Here is a 21,844-nt window from a genome sequence, read left to right on the forward strand (position 1 = left end):
AACAGACTTACCACAGCCAAAGAAGGATCCATTTTTGAAAGTTTTCTGCGCATTGCATAATCACAGTGGTATGTTTCATCAGCTGCCACTTGTTCCCACGTACTCTTATCTCCGACTCTGGCAGAGTTCTGCGTAGTATGTGGATCAAAGAAAAACACTTCGTCACCTGTAACAAGAGATGAGCAGACAACTGGAAGCTGGGATTTTATTTAAAAACCTATTGAAGTTGAAAAATATGGATTACTGTAATTTATTATCACTTGGGACCCATTTACTTCTTTATTCTTGTGTAGTTTACTCTCGCAACTTATGCCCTCAAGTTAAATGTTCTTGTATGTCGAAAACCCAAGTAGAGGACCTAGAACTTCATCTGCCATATGGGACTAGGAACATGGCCCTTGAAGAATTCAGGAGTAAGTATATTAGCAGAGGTACATGATTACAATACAAGCTCAAGATAAATTAAATACCAAGCTGAATAATAATAAGAGTTTCTAATCTACGTTCCAAGTTAACTGGGTGATTATATTTACCTTTCTATCCATTACAAAATACAACAAAATTTAATTACAGTAATTATCATTCACAGTAAGGTTACAATATCAAAAAATATTTTTAAAGAAGCATTTTATTGATATATAAAATTATTAAATTGAGCAGTACAAGAGTTAATTTGCTTCAAAGAGAAAGTGAATGTGGAATTACTCAAGTAGTGCAATGTGGCCAATAAAGTTAACAACAACAACAACAACAACAACAACAACAACAACAACAACAACAACAACAACAACAACAACAACAACAACAACAACAACAACAACAACAACAACAACAACAACAACAACAACAACAACAACAACAACAACAACAACAACAACAACAACGACAACGACAACAACAACAACAACAACAACAACAACAATAATAATAATAATAATAATAATAATAATAATAACAATAATAATAATGATGAATATGGCTGCCAAATGCAAGATCTAGTGTGGTGTAAGATCATCAAATATCTATATATAAAGGGAACTGTGCTTTGTTAGCAGCTTCCTGGCAGTATTTATGACACTGTGGCATATGTTTACTGCGTGTGAGTGTTGACTAGTGAATCTGTGATCATTTGATATTGATTTTTAACGTAAGTCTATTGTGTTTTTATGGCATAGGCAATAGTCATCTTGTTTTGCCCTGAATCCATAGACAACATTACTAAGAGAGACACTCGATATTATTATTTACTATATTTGCATTGCCCTAAGTGTCAGCCATTTTGTTCTATCTGCCATTAATGCCATGGAAACTATGACAAAGAGGGAAACTATGCATGCTCTTATCGACGTTGCCAAGGAACTAGAGTCTACACCTGTTGACACCATTAAAATGGACATATTTTTGACGGCATGGAGTAGACTGTACAGCCAGCGACTCCACGCCGAGTGTTAGGTGGCGAGAAATAACCTGACACCCTCAGGGAGCCAACGGCTTCGGGCGGATGAGCTCCTTGAGGAAGGGAGGTGGTCCCTCAGTGGAGGAAATGCCAACTGGAATCCACTGAAAACCTGATGTCGGGCAGCAGCGCCATCAGTATCGACTTGATGCACAGAGCAATTCATGCTCGAGATGGGTCAAGAGCGGGGAGCCTCAAGCATCACCAGAATGACTGGTTTTTCGGTTGTGGTACTGCGGTGTGGAAGAGAGAGTGACCTCACTACACTATTATTCCCATGAACACTATCATGATAGCTGCTTTAAATGGATCTAATTCGGCACTTTTGCGGTTCCAGGCTGCAAAGTGTGAAATGTGCTACTGGGCATGTGCCAGTGGTGGCTCGTGGTGATAGAAATGGGTGGGGCACATTCAACGAATTAGGAACACTAGGAATTAATTAAATCAATTAAATTAATCTTAAACTAATCTGCCATTGAATATATTATTCATTGTACAATTCCTCTGTATGAGCCTTTGGCTCGTTGTAATTAATTAATGAAATAAATATCTATCTATCATCTACCTTCTTATTTCTTGTAGGTTCTATTTTTATCTTTGAACGATTTATGCTAAGCTCTGGTCTTGGTCAGCCCATTTCTTTAGCTAATAATCTGTTTTCGTAATTAAGAGATGTTGTTTGTAAGTAGCTCACTTGATTCATTTTAAAAACACTTATGCTCACAGAGGAATACACTCAAATACATCACACTAATCTTCACACACTTTTCAGACTTACAATGAACATTGACACCGATGGACACGATTAATCTAACAGACGTACAAGGTAAGCACAGGTTTGCTACAAACACTACCTTTGCGCGCGTTAATAATAAATATGCCGACAAGAAAGTGTAGCTGGATGCTATCTAGTAGGCTGTAGGAGAAGTAAGTTCAAAATACGAACCAGCGCTGAAGTGTCACGTCGTAGAAATACTGTGACCGGATCAATGGAATTTGCCATTATCCCCTTCACCCCTCACAGTTCGCAGAATGAGGGGATAATGTTCAGGTATAAGAACGAGTCGGTCCCATCCAGGATTAGACCTTTACTATGTTGCCTAGTTTAGTCCAGGGCTGCTAGAACAAGAACAACCATGGTGAATCATAGCCTCTTGAACTCACTGAAGGTGGTCGTGACAGTAATTGTGCATAATGTTTTTCTGATTTTTATAATAGTTTTAATCGGTGGAGGGGCACGTGACCATGTGACCTAAAGGCAGAACCGCGCCTGGCATGTGCATGTAGGCAACCAGCCTGGAAATGCGAAATTTGCGACTGGAAGAACAAAGCAGAATGTGAGAGGACTTTTAGCTTCAGGAAAACTTCTCCTGATAATACAAGAGCCGGAAAGGTATAATATAGGAGTGGCTGGGCTAAGTGAAACTCACTGGAAAAACAATGGCCATTTTAGAAGTGGTAATCATTGGGTCTACTTTTCTGGAAATGAAGAAAAAAGCTGTGACGGGGTCGCAATTGTGATCAATGACAAACTGAATGGCCTAGTGAAAGGATATACACCTGTTAATGATTGCATTATAACACTAAGTCTCAAATGCAAGCCACTTTCAATCAACATCATTCCGGGTTATGCCCCAACAGCGGATGCGTCTGATGAAATGATCGACCGCTTCTATCAAGATCTTGATGCTACTGTTTCAGCTTTTCCAAGCAGAGAAATAACTATTGTTATGGGAGACTTCAATGCCAAAATTGGTTCAACACAACATGATGAGCATGTCAGAACATCGATAGGAAGATACGGAATTGGAAAAAGAAATGAACGGGGGAACAGGCTTCTTGAGTTTGCAATTCAAAACAGGTTCACTATAACTAATACAGTCTTCAAGCATCACATACGGCACATGTACACATGGACATCCCCTGATGGTCAATATAAAAATCAGATTGACTACATATTGATCAGTTCAAGATGGAGGTCTTCTGTAATGGACACCAAAACCTGTCCAGGTGCAGTATGTGGCAGTGAACATCAGCTTCTTAGAACAGAAATAAAAATAAAACTTCAAACACCAGTTAAAAGATCACACAGGATATCACAAGTAGTTAATATGTCGTCATTCAAGGAATCATTGTCGCTAAGAGCCTCCATATTACAGGATCCAGTAACAACTGCAGAAGGGCTGTGGAATGTTACTAAAAACTGGATAGAGTCCTCTTTGAATGAATCTCGAGTACCAAATACTAGAAGGCAACAGTGAATCTCTGACTTGACCCTTCAGCTTGTAGAAGAAAGAAGGTGCCTTAAAAAATCTGGCATTAACACTAAAGAAAAAAGAGAGCAAATGTCTGATCTTGATAGAAGAATTCAATCTTCTTGTAGAAGAGATAAAAATAATTTCCTTAGTAACATTTGTTTTGAGACTGAAGACCATGCAAATCAAAACCACAGCAAGGATCTTTTTGACAAAATTAGAATAATCACTCGAGAATTCAAACCATATTCCTGGAATATACAGAACTCAAAGGGGGATGATGTTGTGGATATAGAGAATGTTCTGGAAACATGGAGATTGTACTGCCAGGATCTGTACAGTGAACAATGTAATGCACAAGACCAAGTGAAGATAGACAAACAGTCAGATCCTGAACCTGACATCCTCCGAGATGAAGTAGAAATGGTTTTGAAAATGCTGAGAACTGGAAAAGCGTGTGGACCTGATGGAATAAGTGCAGAAGTCTTGAGAGCTACAGATGATGCAGGAATTGAAATGATGTTGAAAATCTGTCAAGCAATATGGAATTATAGAAGATGGCCCGAGGAATGGGTACAGTCAATCTTTGTCCCAATCCACAAAAAAGGATCGAGGAAAAAATGTGAAAATTATCGCTTAATTGCTTTGATTTCACATGCCAGTTAAAGTTATGCTTCATATCCTGCACAAGAAAGTCCAGGCATTCCTAGAGTATCAAATTCCTGAAGTCCAGACTGAATTCATGAAAGGAAAAAGCACTCGAGAACAGATCTTAAGCCTAAGACAAATCATAGAAAAAGCTAGAGAATTCAATGTTCCGGTATACCTGTGTTTTATTGATTACCAAAAGGCCTTCGATACTGTTAAATGGAACCATCTTTGGAAAATTGTGGATGACATGGGTTTGCCACTCCATTTGATTGATCTCATCAAGTCCTTGTATAAGGAAAATACAGCCACTGTGAAGATTCAAAACAAACAGTCTCAGCAGTTTCGTACAAGGGCTGGAGTCCGCCAGGGATGTATCCTGTCACCGTTACTTTTCAATCTCTATGGTGAATATGCAATGAGAACTGCATTAGATGGCTGGGACAAAGGGTTTTCCATTGGGGGATGCAAGATCAACAACTTGAGATTTGCTGATGACACCACTTTGATAGCATCATCTGAAGAGGAGTTGACAGAGGTGATCAAGAGAGTAGAGGAAGCAAGCCTAGAAATTGGATTACGCCTAAATCGACAGAAAACCAAAGTCATGATTGTTGATCGTAAGAACAACAACAGTCCACATATCAAACAGATTGGAGGGTGTGAAGTTGTACATCAGTATGTATATCTAGGCTCCTTACTATCCAATTCTGGTGGTTCCAAAGATGAAATAAAATGAAGAATTGAAATAGCAAAGGTAGCGATGATCCATCTGCGGAAGATCAATACAAAAAAGAAGCTCGTTGAATCTCTAGTCTTTTCAGTCTTCTTGTATGGTGCAGAGACGTGGACCATCCTCAGATGTGATCGTGAACAGAGAAGAAAGCTTTAAAATGTGGTGCTGGAGGAAAATGTTAAGGATTCCTTGGACAGCTCATCGCGCGAACACATCAATCCTGAACCAACTTCAGATAAAAGTTTGTCTATCGTGTAAGGTGTCTCAGCGGATTGTACACTACTTTGGACATATAATGCGCCGATATGGTAGTCTTCAAAAGCTGATTGTTGAGGGCAAAGTCCAGGGAACCAGACAGCGAGGATGAGTACAAATGCGATGGATTGACATGGTGAACGGTGCAACGCCCCTAACAATTGAAGTAAATGACAAGGGTCATAGGGACATGCACGTACAAGACAAATTTCAAAAGAGCAAATAATTCATGATAAATCAGAAAAACACTTCAAGGATATGGACAAGAGGAAGCAAGGAAGGGTGCTGAAGCCTACCCATTAGAGAATAGAGGTGTAGACCCAGGAAATTGCGTAGCAGACACACAAAGGAAATAACACCAAGATTTTCAAAAATATAAAATAAAATATAATTAATAAATAATAATTTACATTACACTAAATTATGAAAAGAAAGAAAAATTCTGAAAATAATGATAAGGTGATAGAAGAATAATAAATTCACATTAAATAAATAATCTGCATGTAAATAAGGTTAATTCTGAAGTATAAATTCATTACATTCCCCCCAGCTACACTGGTGCACCAGCTCCTTACCTTACACATTTTAAAAATATTTACATGAAATAAAATTTAATATTAACACCAGAAAAATAGGTTGTATGGCAAATCAAGGGCCTCTGACAGCACCCAATGGAGGTTAAGTCCCCACAATACCCACATGTGAACACAAATCTCAGCCTAATGTCACCCCACAAGATCTACATAATAAGGAGAATAGCCCAAATAAAAAAAATAATATAACATAAAATCGCAGAAGCAGAAGAAGGCTAGGGCGATAAACAAGACGCCCAAAACATATTAAAATAGAAAGGGCCAGTTAACTTCATAACACCGATATTGAAAAACAAAGTATGACATGAGAAGAAAAACAATGCATTGTCATCCACATGGAGTACGAACAAAATGCTGTTATCTCGGCCGATACAAGACGCAATAATCATCTGTTACATAACGGCCAAGCACCAGAGATAAAACAACAATGGGAAATGAGATAACACCAGAGCCCAAACATCTCGCGCTAGGGCTGCCCAAAACCTTTGACTTAAACCAGCAGATGTTACAGTCATTGTTGAAATATAATGTTAATACTACGCGGGATTACACGGCTCTAATTAAGTAAGTATCACCTTAAACACCCGCAATAGAAATAAAACAAGGAATAGCAACCCAATCCAATAAATAATTACCCATGAGAAAAAAAAATTTATAAGGTTGATAATAATAATAATAATAATAATAATAATAATAATAATAATAATAATAATAATAATAATAATAATAATAATAATAATAATAATAATTGTACCGGGCGGTACACCTCCACTCCGCTAATTTAAAATGTGCGCCTGTGGAAACTCCTCTGCTGGAGGAAGTCTGAACTTTATTTACCCTATTAATTTTCTAGTTTCTCAGAAGATGTCACCACCTGGAAATTTTTGAGTTTGTGAACGGTGTCATTTTCGACGTACTTTTGTTTTGCTTGAAGTAAGAAGTGTGAACTTTCTCTTCTAGAGGACACCACTGAAAAACTACAATAGTGCACCCTAGTGGGAAGAAAAATAACTGTTCTTTGGAGAAAATTTTATTTCAAAAGTTTGTTCTTTGTTAAATTTCTTTCTGTTATTGTTTAAGTTGGCTGTATACCCCTCTCTTTCCCCTTGTTTTGTATTTGACCAATCCCGAATTTCTGTTATTAATTTCTGACCAATCATTGGTATCTTCCCCCAACTTGAATATGTTTCTATACCCTAGCCAATAAAAAGTTTGTGGGAGGGTGTTTTCTTTCCCCTAACACCTAGAACCTTCCGCGAGAGGATATAAACTGCTGATTTTTGGGTCTCCGGGCCACTTCTGTTCCATCTTTCAGTGTATTAAGTACATAGCAGGAGGCGGGAAGCGCCTCTTTCTCCGGCAGCGGTCAACTATAAGGTAATGGCCGATTAATATATTCTTTCTTTGCTAGCTCAGCAGTTTAACTCTCGGGGCGGGTGCGAAGCGTTCCACCATGTAACCTTTTCCTAAAATGTAAATGTAACTACTCTTTTCATCTATTCTCTTGGAAAGCTACATTCTGGGATAGAGAGTGCTAACCCTCTCGAGCTCCCATTCATATTGTTTTGAGGTGAACTTATTTTTTTTCAACCTATTCTTCGTTAATGTAAAACAAATTGTTCTCTTCTTAAGTCACCTCTTTAGTATGGGATTAGCCCTTGTATTAACGGCCTAGCGCCAAGTAGGTCTTAATCTAGTGTATTAGGAGTGCAAGTTCGCCTCCTCTCAAATTGTTATTTTAGAGGTCATTTAATTAACATTCTTTTCGTTTAATAGACCTCAGTAGATTGGGTATTTTACCCCTGTGTTTATGTCTGTTGAAGACAGCTTGAAGGTGGAGTTTGGTGTGGCCTGGGAGAGGCTAAAATTTGAGAGCGAGTGGCTCTTTTGAAAATTGTATGTTGTATGCCTCGAGGAGGCTTTTCAGTGTAATTTGGAGCAAGGGCTCCTAGGTATGAATGGGGTTTTCTGCCCCTCTGTTAAAACTTGTGTTTGGGGTAAAACTGAGCTGATTGCCCAAGCATTGTGAACTCGGGGCGCGAAGCCCAAATTCTGTAAATATTGTAACTACCTTATTTTGACTTGCTATTCTGTACCTGCCATGCTTGTTACTTATTTATTTTGAAAAGAAAATATAACCGTATTAAATTTTAAATTTACTTTACGGGCACTATAATTTCGTAGCTTGAGATCCATTCACACCCGCACCTTCTTTCACCTCTACCTACCGCTAAAACACGGTAACAAGTGGTAGCAGAGCGTGGTTGAATGGGTCTCAATTTAGCCCCTTTTGACGGCTAAACATTGTTTGTTCCGAACTCTAACTATTTTCCCAGTTGCTGGAATTTTTTGAGTTTTTCAAAATTGTTCTGTCACCATGCCCGGCCCTCGCGATGTTCTCCATCTTAACTATTTGCGCAAGGAGGAGTTGATCTATGAATTAACTATCAGAAATGTGCAATCTGGAGGCACGGTTGCAGTAGACACTAACAAGCTTAGAGAGTCCCTTGATTTGCCCATTTCCATCCCCAATTTGGGAGAGAAAGAAATTGATGACTCTCTTTCCACGATCGTCGAGAATATTACTGGGCTAGCTTCTGTAGTTAGTTTTTTTGATGAAAATGATCCGTCTCCTAATCAAATTAAGCGTGTGCAAGGCAGGCTATATCATTTTTCGAATAGGGTTAACGATCTGTTGTCTCTAAAACTGAATGACGTTCAGAGGAAGGAAGCTAGTACGCTCCTGGAAAATATTTCCGAATTATCTAGTAAGGTCACTCAATTGTTAACTGGGGAAGTTCCTCCCAAATCTGATCAACCCACCATAGTGAATGCAGGTAGTGAGGAAGCGCCTCCCAAGGGAGAAGTTAATAGGATAACCGTTGCTGCTCAAACTATCCCTGCCCCATTGGACAACGAATCTGAACGTCGTGCATCTTTGAGTAACATCCGTTCTGAATTAACTTCCTTGCCATTGAAACCTTTACCTACTATGTCACCCGGGTTTAGCAGCTTGCCTCATCCATTGGCAATGTTGCTCAGAGGTATCTCTAAGTTTTCCGTTAATACCACCAGTGATGTAATTTCTTTTTTAAGATTTCTAGTTGAATTTCAGGATCATGCCCTTGTGTTTTCTCTTTCTCCATGTCAAATTTTGCAAATTATCTATCCGTATGCTATTGGTATTCTCTCAGATAAAATCGTAAGAGCCATTGCCGAGCAATCATCTATTGAGGATTTCCATGCCCATTTGCTAGCTAACTTCATCCCGGCTAGGGCCAGGTCCTCCCTTATTCAGAAGTACTATTACCGTGTACAACGCTTGGATGAAAACTTGGCTGATTTCATACAGGACATTAAGTTTTATACTAGGGTGTTTGCTCTTCATTTCCCTGAGGATCAGATTGTACAAGCTATTGTGGAAGGGATTTCACCACCCTACAGGTCATATTTGTGTTTCGCAGCGTGCCCGCAAACTTTCTCTGAACTTGAAGCGTTGGCCGTCTCAGCGGAAGGAGTTAGATACGCCGATTCTTTGCGTGTCGCGAAAGAACCCCCGCCTTCCTTTAGTAATACTCGGCCTCCACCTCGCCGACCAGTCAATCCCCGTAAATGTTATGCTTGCGGGTCGCCTGACCATCTGCGCCACAAGTGTCCACTGATCAAGTCAAGTGGGACAAGGAATGGAGCCGGGTCATCACAAGGCTGTTTTAAGTGTGGGGCCTTCTCACATATCGCCAAGAATTGCCCAAACTCAAATAGCACCCCCTCCTGCTCAACTTCTGGTGCAAATTCCACCTATGCCAATACTAAAAAGTGACTAGTGGCTTCGGCTGAGTCGACTAATCCATCTTCCCGAGACTCAGCCCCTAGTAAACAGGTTGTAAATGCAGAGAACGATCAGCCTTCAAATTCATCTTTTGAATGCCCTAAAGAATGTCTTAGGATTGCGGCGGATACCCCCGCACCTGTTCCTTTTCTTAAGATCGAGTTAAATAACGAGCCTATAACAGCTCTCTTAGATTCAGGCAGTGTTTGTTCGATTATTTCGGCTGAATGGTATTCTAAATTGAAAACGGTTTGTAAACTTCCTGACTATGTCTCTTCTCCTGTTCAATACGTATCGGCTAATTCATCTCCATTAGAAATTCTAGGTTCCTTACTGGTCAAAATTCGTATTTTTAAGTTTACATGGAAAGTTAAATTGTTTGTGGCCAAGCAATTGTGTTGCCCCATTATATTGGGAGCTGACTTTATTTCTCACACTGGTCTTGTGCTCGATCTCCAGTCTAGGTCGTGCACATTCAAATTTGCTTCTAATTGTAAAATCCCACTATTAAAGTGTAATTCTGTGTCATGTTCTTCTATTTCGCCTACCCAGGATGAGATGTTGTTAGACCTTAGACATCTACCTGAGGAGCAGGCTGATAGTATTCGCAAACTGTGTCTGTCGTTTCCCGAGGTGTTCTCTGATACTCTTGGTGTTACTGACCTTATTGAATACAAAATTGAGGTCACGGATTCGATTCCTGTCCGTTTTCCACCTTATAGGCTATCTCCACCTAAAATGAAGGCTCTGAAAGAAATTATCGATCAGATGTTGAAGGATGGTATTATTAGGCCCTCTAAGTCGGCGTATTCATCGCCTATTTTTCTAGTCCCGAAACCCCAAGGAGGCTTCAGGCCTATCATTGATTACAGGGCTCTCAATCGGAAGGTGGTGTTGCAATCTGTGCCCCTTCCTGACCTACATTCTTGTTTTTCATGGTTTCGTAAGGCCAAGTTCTTCACCATCTTGGACTTGAATCAGGCCTATAATCAAATTCCCCTTGCCGAAGAGTCTAAACACCTTACAGCGTTTGCCACGGACTGGAATTTATATGAATACAACCGCGTACCTTTCGGGCTCCCCACGGGGGCAGCTGTGCTCACTAGGCTACTAGATAGGGTCTTCTCCGACATCAAATTCGAGTACTTATATCACTACTTAGATGATGTCGTCGTATTTTCAGAGACTTTTGAAGAACATCTAGATCATCTGCGAGAAGTTCTCGATCGCCTTCGTAAGGCTGGGTTAACTGTTAAGTTGTCCAAGGTTGCCTTTGCTAAGCCCTCTATGTCATTCCTAGGGCATATTGTGTCACCCGATGGTGTAGCAGTCGATCATTCTAGAACACAGGCCATCCGTGATTTTAAACCTCCCAAGGACATTAAAGGTATCGCCAGGTTCATTGGTATGGTGAATTTCTTCAGGAAGTTTATTCCTAACTTCGCTAATAGAGCGGCGCCCTTAAACCTTCTTCGTAGGAAAGGCATCAAATTCGAGTGGGGACCTTCTCAACAAGCCGCTTTTGAAGACCTTAAATTAGCACTTTGTAATGCCCCTGTACTTGCTATGCCTGATTTCTCGAAGAAATTCATTGTCCAAACCGACGCATCGTCGTCGGCGGTAGCTGCAGTCCTTCTCCAAGAGACTGAACTAGGGAGGCGCCCCATCACCTATGCATCTAGGACTCTCTCGGCTCAAGAAGCAAAGTACTCCATATATGAGCTTGAAGGTTTGGCAGTCTTATTCGCCTTAGAAAAGTTCCGTCTCTATCTGGAACACGTCAAATTCGACCTGGAGACAGATAATCAAGCCTTAAGCTGGGTCTTAGGTAGACCGCGTCGTACTGGTCGTATAGCCCGTTGGGCCATCCGTATTTCTGCCTTCCAATTTGATGTTAGACATATCAGAGGTATCGAAAATGTTGTTGCTGATGGACTCAGCCGTATGTTTTCTAACGACGTCGAGACCCACGAACCGGTCGACAGTTCATCACCTTCCGAGTCCATACTATCTGAGGTTAATGCCATCCTAACAGATGCTCCCATGCTTTTTAGGGATATCGAGAAATACCAACGTGAAGATCCGACGCTGGCTCCGATAATGGAAACCCTTTCTTCTGGGGAACATGTTGTCCCTTATGTTCTGAGGAATGGGGTTCTATGTTGCCCTTCGAGGCATGATAAGATGATGAAAGTTGTTGTTCCAGCTGTTCTTGTACCTATGATCTTCAAGTATTATCATGAGACCCCATTAGGAGGGCATCTTGGTATCTTTAAAACTCGTGAAAAAATTCGTGATATGTTCATCTGGAAAGGTATGGACGGTGAAATCCGTGAACTAGTAAAAGCTTGTAAATCCTGTTTGCTTAGTAAACCGACCATGTCCACCAAGGTAGGCCTCTTGTCTTCTCAGCAAGCGTCGCGCCCCATGGAACGCCTGTATATTGATTATGTAGGACCCTTCCCCCAGTCAAAGGGTAATGCCAACAAGTTCATCTTTGTGTGTGTAGATGGTTTTACCAGATTTTCTTGGTTATTTCCGACTAAGCTGGCTACCGCTCAGTCCACCATTACTTGCTTAAATTCTATTTTTGCTTCTTTTGGTCCGTGCCAAAAAATGGTATCTGATAATGCTAAGGCTTTTACATCTAATTTATTTCGTAAATTCTGTTTTGACTTGTCCATCTCTCATGTAACTACTTCGGCTTATTACCCTCAACCATCTCTGGCTGAACGGGTTAACCGTAATCTCAGGTCCGCACTTATTGCCTATCATCATGAAAATCCTTCCAGGTGGGACACGTCCCTGCATTGGATAGCTTTTGCTTTGAATTCGGCGGTTCATGAATCTCACAAGTTTACTCCAGCTTCTTTGATGTTCAAGTTTGTTCCCAACACGCCGCTCTCTAACCTCTGGTCTCTGAGTGACATTCTACCCGAGACAATAGATCCGGACAACATTAAAGATCTTTGGAAGAAGGCTAAAGCCAATCTTAAAGTGTCTCATGAAAAGGTTAGGGAAAGGTATGATCGTGGACGGAGACCCACCCCTTTGAAGGTAGGTGACCAGGTTATGGTCAAGAATTTTGTTCCCGCGGGCAAGCTTGCCCCCAGATTTCATGGGCCATGCATCATTCTCGATTTTCTTACTCCGGTTACATTGTTAGTAAGCAATCCAGCCACCGAGAGGATATCTAGGGTTCACCTGTCCCAGGTGAAACCGGTGTAAATTTGTTTCAACTTGCTTCATATAATTTGATAGGAATATGATGGTTATATTTTTTTTTTTTTTGAGTTCCACTCTTAAGGCATTCTGCTCCTTCTATTTTATTTTATATGTAAGCATTTCTTGTAAACCTCCCCCGATTGTTAAACTGCCATCCTGTCCTTGTCACGGCCATTACCACGCTCCCGTCTCCTGCTCCACTACACACAGTGGCTGGCTTAGATGAAATGCCATGGATATCTGCACGCCGCTGGCCCCTCAATCTCTCTACATGCCTGTACCCTCAAAAGAAAAATGATGGTCCAACACAATTCTGCCGCCTAGCTTTAATGTTTCAGTGCCCCCGCAGCCACGCGGCGCTGTGCCGCGGCTGGGTTCGAGGACGGGCCCCCTCGGCCCCAGCGAGGACGACATGTGCACGGCGAGCCGGAGCTCTCCTCCCGGCCAAGGCTGATGTGCGGCGCACGACCTGCTACTTGCCCGCAGCCTGTATATGTTCACCGCGGGTGCGGCGTGTTTCAACACCTCTGCTCCCCTCATAGTGCGGGCGAGCGGTATCTCAGGGTACTTGAGGGGTCCGAGCGGCTTCCTTTGGACGCAAGCTGTAACGGCCGGTCTGGCCATCCAACTTAGCCTACATCAACTACATAGACATTCCTGTTCAACGTTAATACCGTTTCATGGGAATTCAACAGCAATATTTGGTGGACATTGCAAAATTTTTCTTCACTTTTAAGTATTAAAAGTTTATCCTCAGAATTCAACTACTACAAACAGAAAGACTTTACTTCACTTGCAACAACAAAATTTTGAAACTGAAACAAACCAAATTAAGAAAATCTCATAAATGCTTCTGCAATCTATCTTCATATTCACATCATAACTTGGAACTTGTTTCAAACTGACTTCATGTGTCATCCCTCGTGGAACTTTTGGGGGGGGGAGGTCTGTACCGGGCGGTACACCTCCACTCCGCTAATTTAAAATGTGCGCCTGTGGAAACTCCTCTGCTGGAGGAAGTCTGAACTTTATTTACCCTATTAATTTTCTAGTTTCTCAGAAGATGTCACCACCTGGAAATTTTTGAGTTTGTGAACGGTGTCATTTTCGACGTACTTTTGTTTTGCTTGAAGTAAGAAGTGTGAACTTTCTCTTCTAGAGGACACCACTGAAAAACTACAATAGTGCACCCTAGTGGGAAGAAAAATAACTGTTCTTTGGAGAAAATTTTATTTCAAAAGTTTGTTCTTTGTTAAATTTCTTTCTGTTATTGTTTAAGTTGGCTGTATACCCCTCTCTTTCCCCTTGTTTTGTATTTGACCAATCCCAAATTTCTGTTATTAATTTCTGACCAATCATTGGTATCTTCCCCCAACTTGAATATGTTTCTATACCCTAGCCAATAAAAAGTTTGTGGGAGGGTGTTTTCTTTCCCCTAACACCTAGAACCTTCCGCGAGAGGATATAAACTGCTGATTTTTGGGTCTCCGGGCCACTTCTGTTCCATCTTTCAGTGTATTAAGTACATAGCAGGAGGCGGGAAGCGCCTCTTTCTCCGGCAGCGGTCAACTATAAGGTAATGGCCGATTAATATATTCTTTCTTTGCTATCTCAGCAGTTTAACTCTCGGGGCGGGTGCGAAGCGTTCCACCATGTAACCTTTTCCTAAAATGTAAATGTAACTACTCTTTTCATCTATTCTCTTGGAAAGCTACATTCTGGGATAGAGAGTGATAACCCTCTCGAGCTCCCACTCATATTGTTTTGAGGTGAACTTATTTTTTTTCAACCTATTCTTCGTTAATGTAAAACAAATTGTTCTCTTCTTAAGTCACCTCTTTAGTATGGGATTAGCCCTTGTATTAACGGCCTAGCGCCAAGTAGGTCTTAATCTAGTGTATTAGGAGTGCAAGTTCGCCTCCTCTCAAATTGTTATTTTAGAGGTCATTTAATTAACATTCTTTTCGTTTAATAGACCTCAGTAGATTGGGTATTTTACCCCTGTGTTTATGTCCGTTGAGGACAGCTTGAAGGTGGAGTTTGGTGTGGCCTGGGAGAGGCTTAAATTTGAGAGCGAGTGGCTCTTTTGAAAATTGTATGTTGTATGCCTCGAGGAGGCTTTTCAGTGTAATTTGGAGCAAGGGCTCCTAGGTATGAATGGGGTTTCTGCCCCTCTGTTAAAACTTGTGTTTGGGGTAAAACTGAGCTGATTGCCCAAGCATTGTGAACTCGGGGCGCGAAGCCCAAATTCTGTAAATATTGTAACTACCTTATTTTGACTTGCTATTCTGTACCTGCCATGCTTGTTACTTATTTATTTTGAAAAGAAAATATAACCGTATTAAATTTTAAATTTACTTTACGGGCACTATAATTTCGTAGCTTGAGATCCATTCACACCCGCACCTTCTTTCACCTCTACCTACCGCTAAAACACGGTAACAATAATAATAATAATGATAATAATAATAATAATAATAATAATAATAATAATAATAATAATAATAATAATAATAATAATAATAATAATAATAATAATAATTTTTCTTTTTATGAAAACTTAGTGCAGCATAGCATTAGTTCGAAACATGGACAAGAAGGCCAAAAAACATGAAAGGATGCCCGAAAACCAAACAGAGAATCACAACACCAAACACCAGGGCAAACACAAATACCGCAACATCAGCGATAGATACAAAATTTTAAAAATAGTAACCGCACTCGCCTCCAGGAAATAACACAGAAAACTTACACATATATGCAGGTAAACAAAGAATACCAAGGAAAACAAAGTTACACAAAGGCAAGGGCGAAATTTTAAAAATTACGCAGACAATAATGACCTTCACAGCAACACATGACGTTCACTTGAAACTAGAACGCAATAGCACCAAACTTAGATAAAATTCAAATCATAGTTAAAAACACAACCTATAATATAAATAACACACCCCAAGAACACAACATTAACACAAATAAATTAGAACAGCGTACTTTTAAAGAGGTCATATGACTGAGTAACCGACGTGTTTCGAACCAACACTAATACACTCACTAGTAATTATGTAATAAACTTACATTCTACACCACACAACTATACTAATATAAAAGAAGAATATTAAAGCAAGTACAATCCCCTGCTGGGGCAGTTATACATCCTTAGCCAATACCCGAAAGTAAAATCATAGTTTCATGTGTCGGTAAGCACGCCATTATTGAGCAGTCAACCTTCCACACTTGTTGAAACCAACCAGTCAACAGAGACACTCCGATCAAGGCCACAAGGGGTGACACTGTCCAACATCACAGCATGCCCTGGTGGGCTCTGTCAAAGCACACCTTGTAATCCAGCTCGCACATAGATAGCACAGGAGTACCTATTGCTATCCACAATACAATCGACCCCACTAGATATAACTTGCAGAAACGTTACGCGCTGTCATGTCCCAATAGCCGTACATCCAATGAGTAGTATTACCATCCACTAGTCACATAGTGTTGAATTCCAGTTCCAAATAGATAATGGCAATATTATGAATGATGATATCGGCACATTATCAATAAAGCAGAGTCCAACAGTAAAATGCTTAATCCACAAAATGTTATTTGCGCGGATAGTTCACAAAATTTAATAAGTGTTGCGTAGACAGTTGATAGTCCAAGTATACGGCACAAGTAGCGTATTTTGTTAATAACGCTACAACGGCCCCCTAAAGAGGTCTCTCAGAGCAACCACATTAAAAGCTTTAGATAGGAAAGAATGGTGGAGTATGGTTCATCGGCTAGAGGGCTTAATATTATGATAGTCACGACACCTCAGTCATGAGGCAAAATAAAGAACAAGAAGAAGAAGAAATAATAATACCTCCCCTGTGAACCATGTGACTTTGAAGCAGTTGGGAGCCTTTCGTGTCCCAATGAAGCAGATAACCGAGCTGCAGGTACAACCATATCAGATGGGTATCTGTTGAGAGACCAGACTAAGGAATAGTTCATCAAAAGGGGGGCAGCAGCCTTTCAGAAGTTGCAAGGGCAGCAGTCTGGATGATTGACTGATATGGCCTTGCAATACTCAACATGGCTTAGCTGTGTTGATACTGCTACACAGCTGAAAGCAATGGGAAACTACAGCCGTAACTAACTCCCGAGAACATGCAGCTCTCTCTGTATGGATGATGTACTGTTGATGGCTTCCTCCCAGGGAAAATATTCCGGAGGTAAACTAGTCCCCCCATTCGGATCTCCGGGTGGGGACTACACGAGAGGGGGTGATCATCAGGAAGATGGATACTGTCATTCTGCGAGTTGGAGCGTGAAATGTTAGAAGTTTGAATTGTTGTGGTAGATTAGAGAATCTGAAAAGAGAGATGGATAGACTAAAGTTAGATGCAGTTGATACAAGTGAAGTACGTTGGCAGGAAGAACAGGATTTTGGTCAGGTGACGACCGAATTATCAACACAAAATCAAGCAGGGTAAATGCAGGAGCTGGTTTAATAATGAATAAGAAAATAGGGCAGCAGTTAAGCTATGATGACCAGCATAGTGAAAGAATTATTGTCATCAAGATAGACACCAAACCAATGCCCAGCACAATAGTGCAGGTCTATATGCCTACTAGTTCAGCGAATGATGAGGAAATTGAAAGAACATATGAAGAGATAGAAGATTTAATACAATATGTAAACGGTGACGAGAATCTAATTGTGATGGGAGACTGGAATGCAGTGTTGGCCAAGGAAGAGAAGGTAATAAAATAGGAGAATTCGGATTGGAACAAAGGAACGAAAGAGGAAGTTGGCTGATTGAATTCTGCACTGATCATAATTTAGTCCTTGCCAATACTTGGTTCAAACACCACAAACGACGGCTGTATACATGGACAAGACCTGGAGACACTGGAAGGTATCAAATAGACTTCATTATGATTAGGCAGAGATTCAGAAACCAGGTGTTGGATTGCAAAACTTTCCCAGGAGCAGACATGGACTCTGACTACAAATTGTTGGTCATAAAAGGCCATCTGAAGTTGAAGAAATTGAGGAAAGGAAGGAATGCAAGGAGATGGGATCTAGACAAGTTGAAAGAAAAGAGTGTGAGGGATTGGTTCAAGGAACATTTTACACAAGGACTAAATGAAAAGACTGAAGGAAACACAATAGAGGAAGAGTGGAGAGTCATGAAAAATGAAGTCAGTAGGGCTGCTGAAGAAATGTTAGGATAGAAGACAAGGTCAACTAAGAATCAAAGGATAACTCAATATATACTAGACCTGATTGATGAATGATGAAAATACAAGAATGCTAGAAATGAAGAGGGCAGAAAAGAATACAGGTGATTAAAGAATGAAGTGGATAGAAAGTGCAAGGTAGCTAAGGAAGAATGGCTGAAGGAGAAGTGCAAGGATGTCGAAGGCTGTATGGTCTTGGGAAAGGTAGATGCTGCATACAGGAAAATCAAGGAAACCTTTGGAGCTAGGAAATCTAGGTGTATGAATATTAAGAGTTCAGATGGAAAGCCACTTCTAGGGATAGAAGACAAAGCAGAAAGATTTAATTTAATTTATTGTTGCTACAGGATTTTCATCCCAAGTACAGCAGCGTTCTTTGTGGTACACTGAGAACTCACAAATAATTATTACTTAATATTACCTAGTCTACAGTAACTTAAATCTATTCTAAAGTAATCTTAATCTAATCCTTTTTTCTGAAAACTGAACTACTTTCTATACATTCTACATTGCCATAAGAACAAATTTTAACTACATAAATAAAAGTATCACAATTAATAACAATTACACAGTATACAGTCTACAGCATTAACATTTGGAAACATAAAAAAAAAAAAATCAAAGAACAATACACTGCTTATTATGACATTAACAGGCCGGTGTGATGCTCCATTCTGACTGTGGGATCAATTACATGGCCTTTCCTGCTGTCATGAATTCTTTTAAAAATATTGTTATGTTTGTACTGAAATCAAGAGCATTATTTTTCCCAGATGCACTGTTATAGATACTACATAGTCGGTAAAGTGGTGAATTTTGATGGGCAGATGTTCTAGCTTTTTTATTTAAAAATGTTAAATGACATCTTGAATTTGGGCATGGCACATGGAAATTCAGGAGGGAAAGGAACTCAGGATTATCAATTTGTGAATTTATTATTTATATATAAACTTTGCCGCATCTTTCTGCCTTCGTTCTTCTAAACTCTCCATTTCTAAATTTAACAAAAGCTCGTTGTACAAAACCATTTGAGGATATTGAGATGTTCTTTTAAAATGTAAATATTTCATGTATTTCTTTTGCACCCTTTCAAGTTGATACACATGTATTTTGGACCTAGGGTTCCAAACCACACTTGCGTATTCCAGTTTTGACCTGACCAAGGTGTTGAACAACTTAATACACGTTTTTACGTTTTTAAACGGTTTCACATTTCTTATCACAAATCCTAAAGTTCTACATGCTTCAGTGACCACTTCCTGTACCTGAGGAGTGAAGGTCAGCTCCTGGTCTAATAATACTCCAAGGTCTTTCCATTCTATTATGGTTCTCAGGTCATCGCACCCTAACTTGTAAGTGTAGAGGGAGGGTGCTTTACTTCAGGTGAACGACATGGACACACATTTTGGAATGTTTAGATATAACTTATTTTTTATCGCCCAGTCCGTTATGTTATTCAGGTCTAACTGGAGATGTATATTGTCGCTAATTGTTGAAATGGCTTTGAAAACTTAGTAGTCATCAGCATATATTAGGCAATCAGATTAAATAACTTGATCAGGTAGATCATTTATAAATGCGAGAAATAATAACGGGCCCAAATTAGACCCTTGAATTACTCCTGATTTTACTGCATATTCCTTAGAATTAAATCTTCTATATGACACATATTGGTTCCTTCCACTCAGGTAGGAAGAGAAGAAACATAACAATGAATGAGAGAACCCTAAAGTATATCATGATTAATTTTGCCGAAAGCTTTCTCAAAATCCGTAAATATGACATCCATCTGATCACCGCTCTCAAGAGCTGTGGATATCAACTGCGTGAAATTGACCAAATTTGTAACTGTAGATCGTTTTGATAGAAATCCATGCTGTTTTTCTGATATGTGATGGTGACGCCTTATGTGATTCGATATTTTAAGATATAATACAAATTTAAAAATTTTCGTCACTGCTGATAATATGGATACCGGCCTGTAGTTATTAATCAGCACGGGTTCTCCTGATTTAAATATTGGGCACACTCTTGACACTTTCCATAAGGATGGAAATTTAGACGTTTTGAATTTTTTTTTTTTTTGCTATTTGTTTTACGTCACACCGACACAGATAGGTCTTTCGCGACGATGGGATAGGAAAGCCCTAGGAAGTGGAAGGAAGTGTCCGTGGCGTTAATTAAGGTACAGCCTGGTGTGAAAATGGGAAACCACGGAAAACCATCTTCAGGGCTGCCGACAGTGGGGCTCGAACCCACTATCTCCCGATTACTGGATCCTGGCCGCACTTAAGCGACTGCAGCTATCGAGCTCGGTTTTTAAAAATTAAATTGTAAATGAAGAGAAGGGGGTACTTAAGATGCTCCATGCAACCTTCAATTACATAAGGTGGAATTTGATCAGGCCCCGCAGATGACTGGTTTAAGTTTCTTCATCGCCATTTCAACCTCTTTTATGTTTATAGCGCTGATATTTAAACAGTTTGTATTAACACATGAATTGCTTGGATAAATATATTGCACCATGTCTGGACCATGTACAGAATAGAAGAAATTTACACATCATTCTGCTATATTCTGATCGTTATCTAATATTTTATCCTCGTACTTGAATGCATTGCAATTACCATTATTTTTATTTTATTTTTAACATAAGCCCAAAAATATTTTGTATTACTTGATATATCTTGTTCTACTGATGCTATATACCTTTTATAAGCTGATCTTATCGCCGACTTTACTTCCGACCTTAATATATTAAATTATCTATTGCAATATTCTGAAGTATGCTTTTGTTTTCTAAAGTATCCTTTTTCTTTTATTGTTTTTATTATGTCATCCGTAAACCAAACCGGATACTTCCTAGACTTTGCCTTGTATGTTCGAGGAACCGATTCGTTTATCGCTGAGTATACGTTCGTGTAAAAGCAGTCTACTGCATTATCGACAACAGTGCATTCGTATAATGCTCCCCAATTTATACTTCCTAGCTCAGTGTATAGACATACAAAGTCAGCTCTCCTGAAATTGTAAGCTGTTTGGGAGACTCCATAGCCTTTTCTATGATCTGAAGTGATCTGGAGTTCTATTTCCAGGGCGGGGTGGTGAACGTCTTCAGACAGTATGGGATCATCGCTCTTTATGCATGCTACGTTTGTTACTGACCGACTATTTAACACTAAATCCAAAGTTCTATCATTACAATTTGGAACAGAGTTATATGAAGCCAAATTGTATACGTTCATGAAATTTCTAAGCTCCTGTGTTTGTCTATTTAAATTTAGACCTGTTTTGTTATTACATATTAATGGTATGTTAAAATCTCCAGCAATTATTATATTGCTGTCGTGGATCTCATAGTGAGATTCCAACCATCCAAATACCTCCGAATATATCTCTAACTTTGAAGAACTGTACCGCAAACACACCAGACTTTCCCTTTAATGAGTAATTTTAGAAGCAATCCTTTGAAACCTCTCGTTACTTGCTCAACTTTCAAGACAGATAATCCGCTCTTGACTGCCGTGAGGACACCCCCCTCCCCTCCCCGTCCCGCCAATGGTTCTATCGGCCCTGTACTGCCCACTGTTGACCTCCCTGTCATACACACTAGAGTCA

General features: G+C 39.9%; 1 protein-coding gene across 1 annotated transcript in view; it reads right to left on the reverse strand.

Annotated features, from left to right (window-relative positions):
- LOC136876862 (cysteine protease ATG4B) overlaps window positions 1–21,844 on the reverse strand; it is a 197,328-nt gene that overhangs the window by 56,775 nt on the left and 118,709 nt on the right. The window contains exon 7 of the mRNA XM_067150621.2: window positions 12–166. Coding sequence (XP_067006722.2) covers window positions 12–166 — 155 coding nt within the window. The remainder of the gene's footprint in view (window positions 1–11; window positions 167–21,844) is intronic.

Source organism: Anabrus simplex, chromosome 7, assembly GCF_040414725.1.
Source record: "Anabrus simplex isolate iqAnaSimp1 chromosome 7, ASM4041472v1, whole genome shotgun sequence".
Taxonomy (NCBI): domain Eukaryota; kingdom Metazoa; phylum Arthropoda; class Insecta; order Orthoptera; family Tettigoniidae; genus Anabrus; species Anabrus simplex.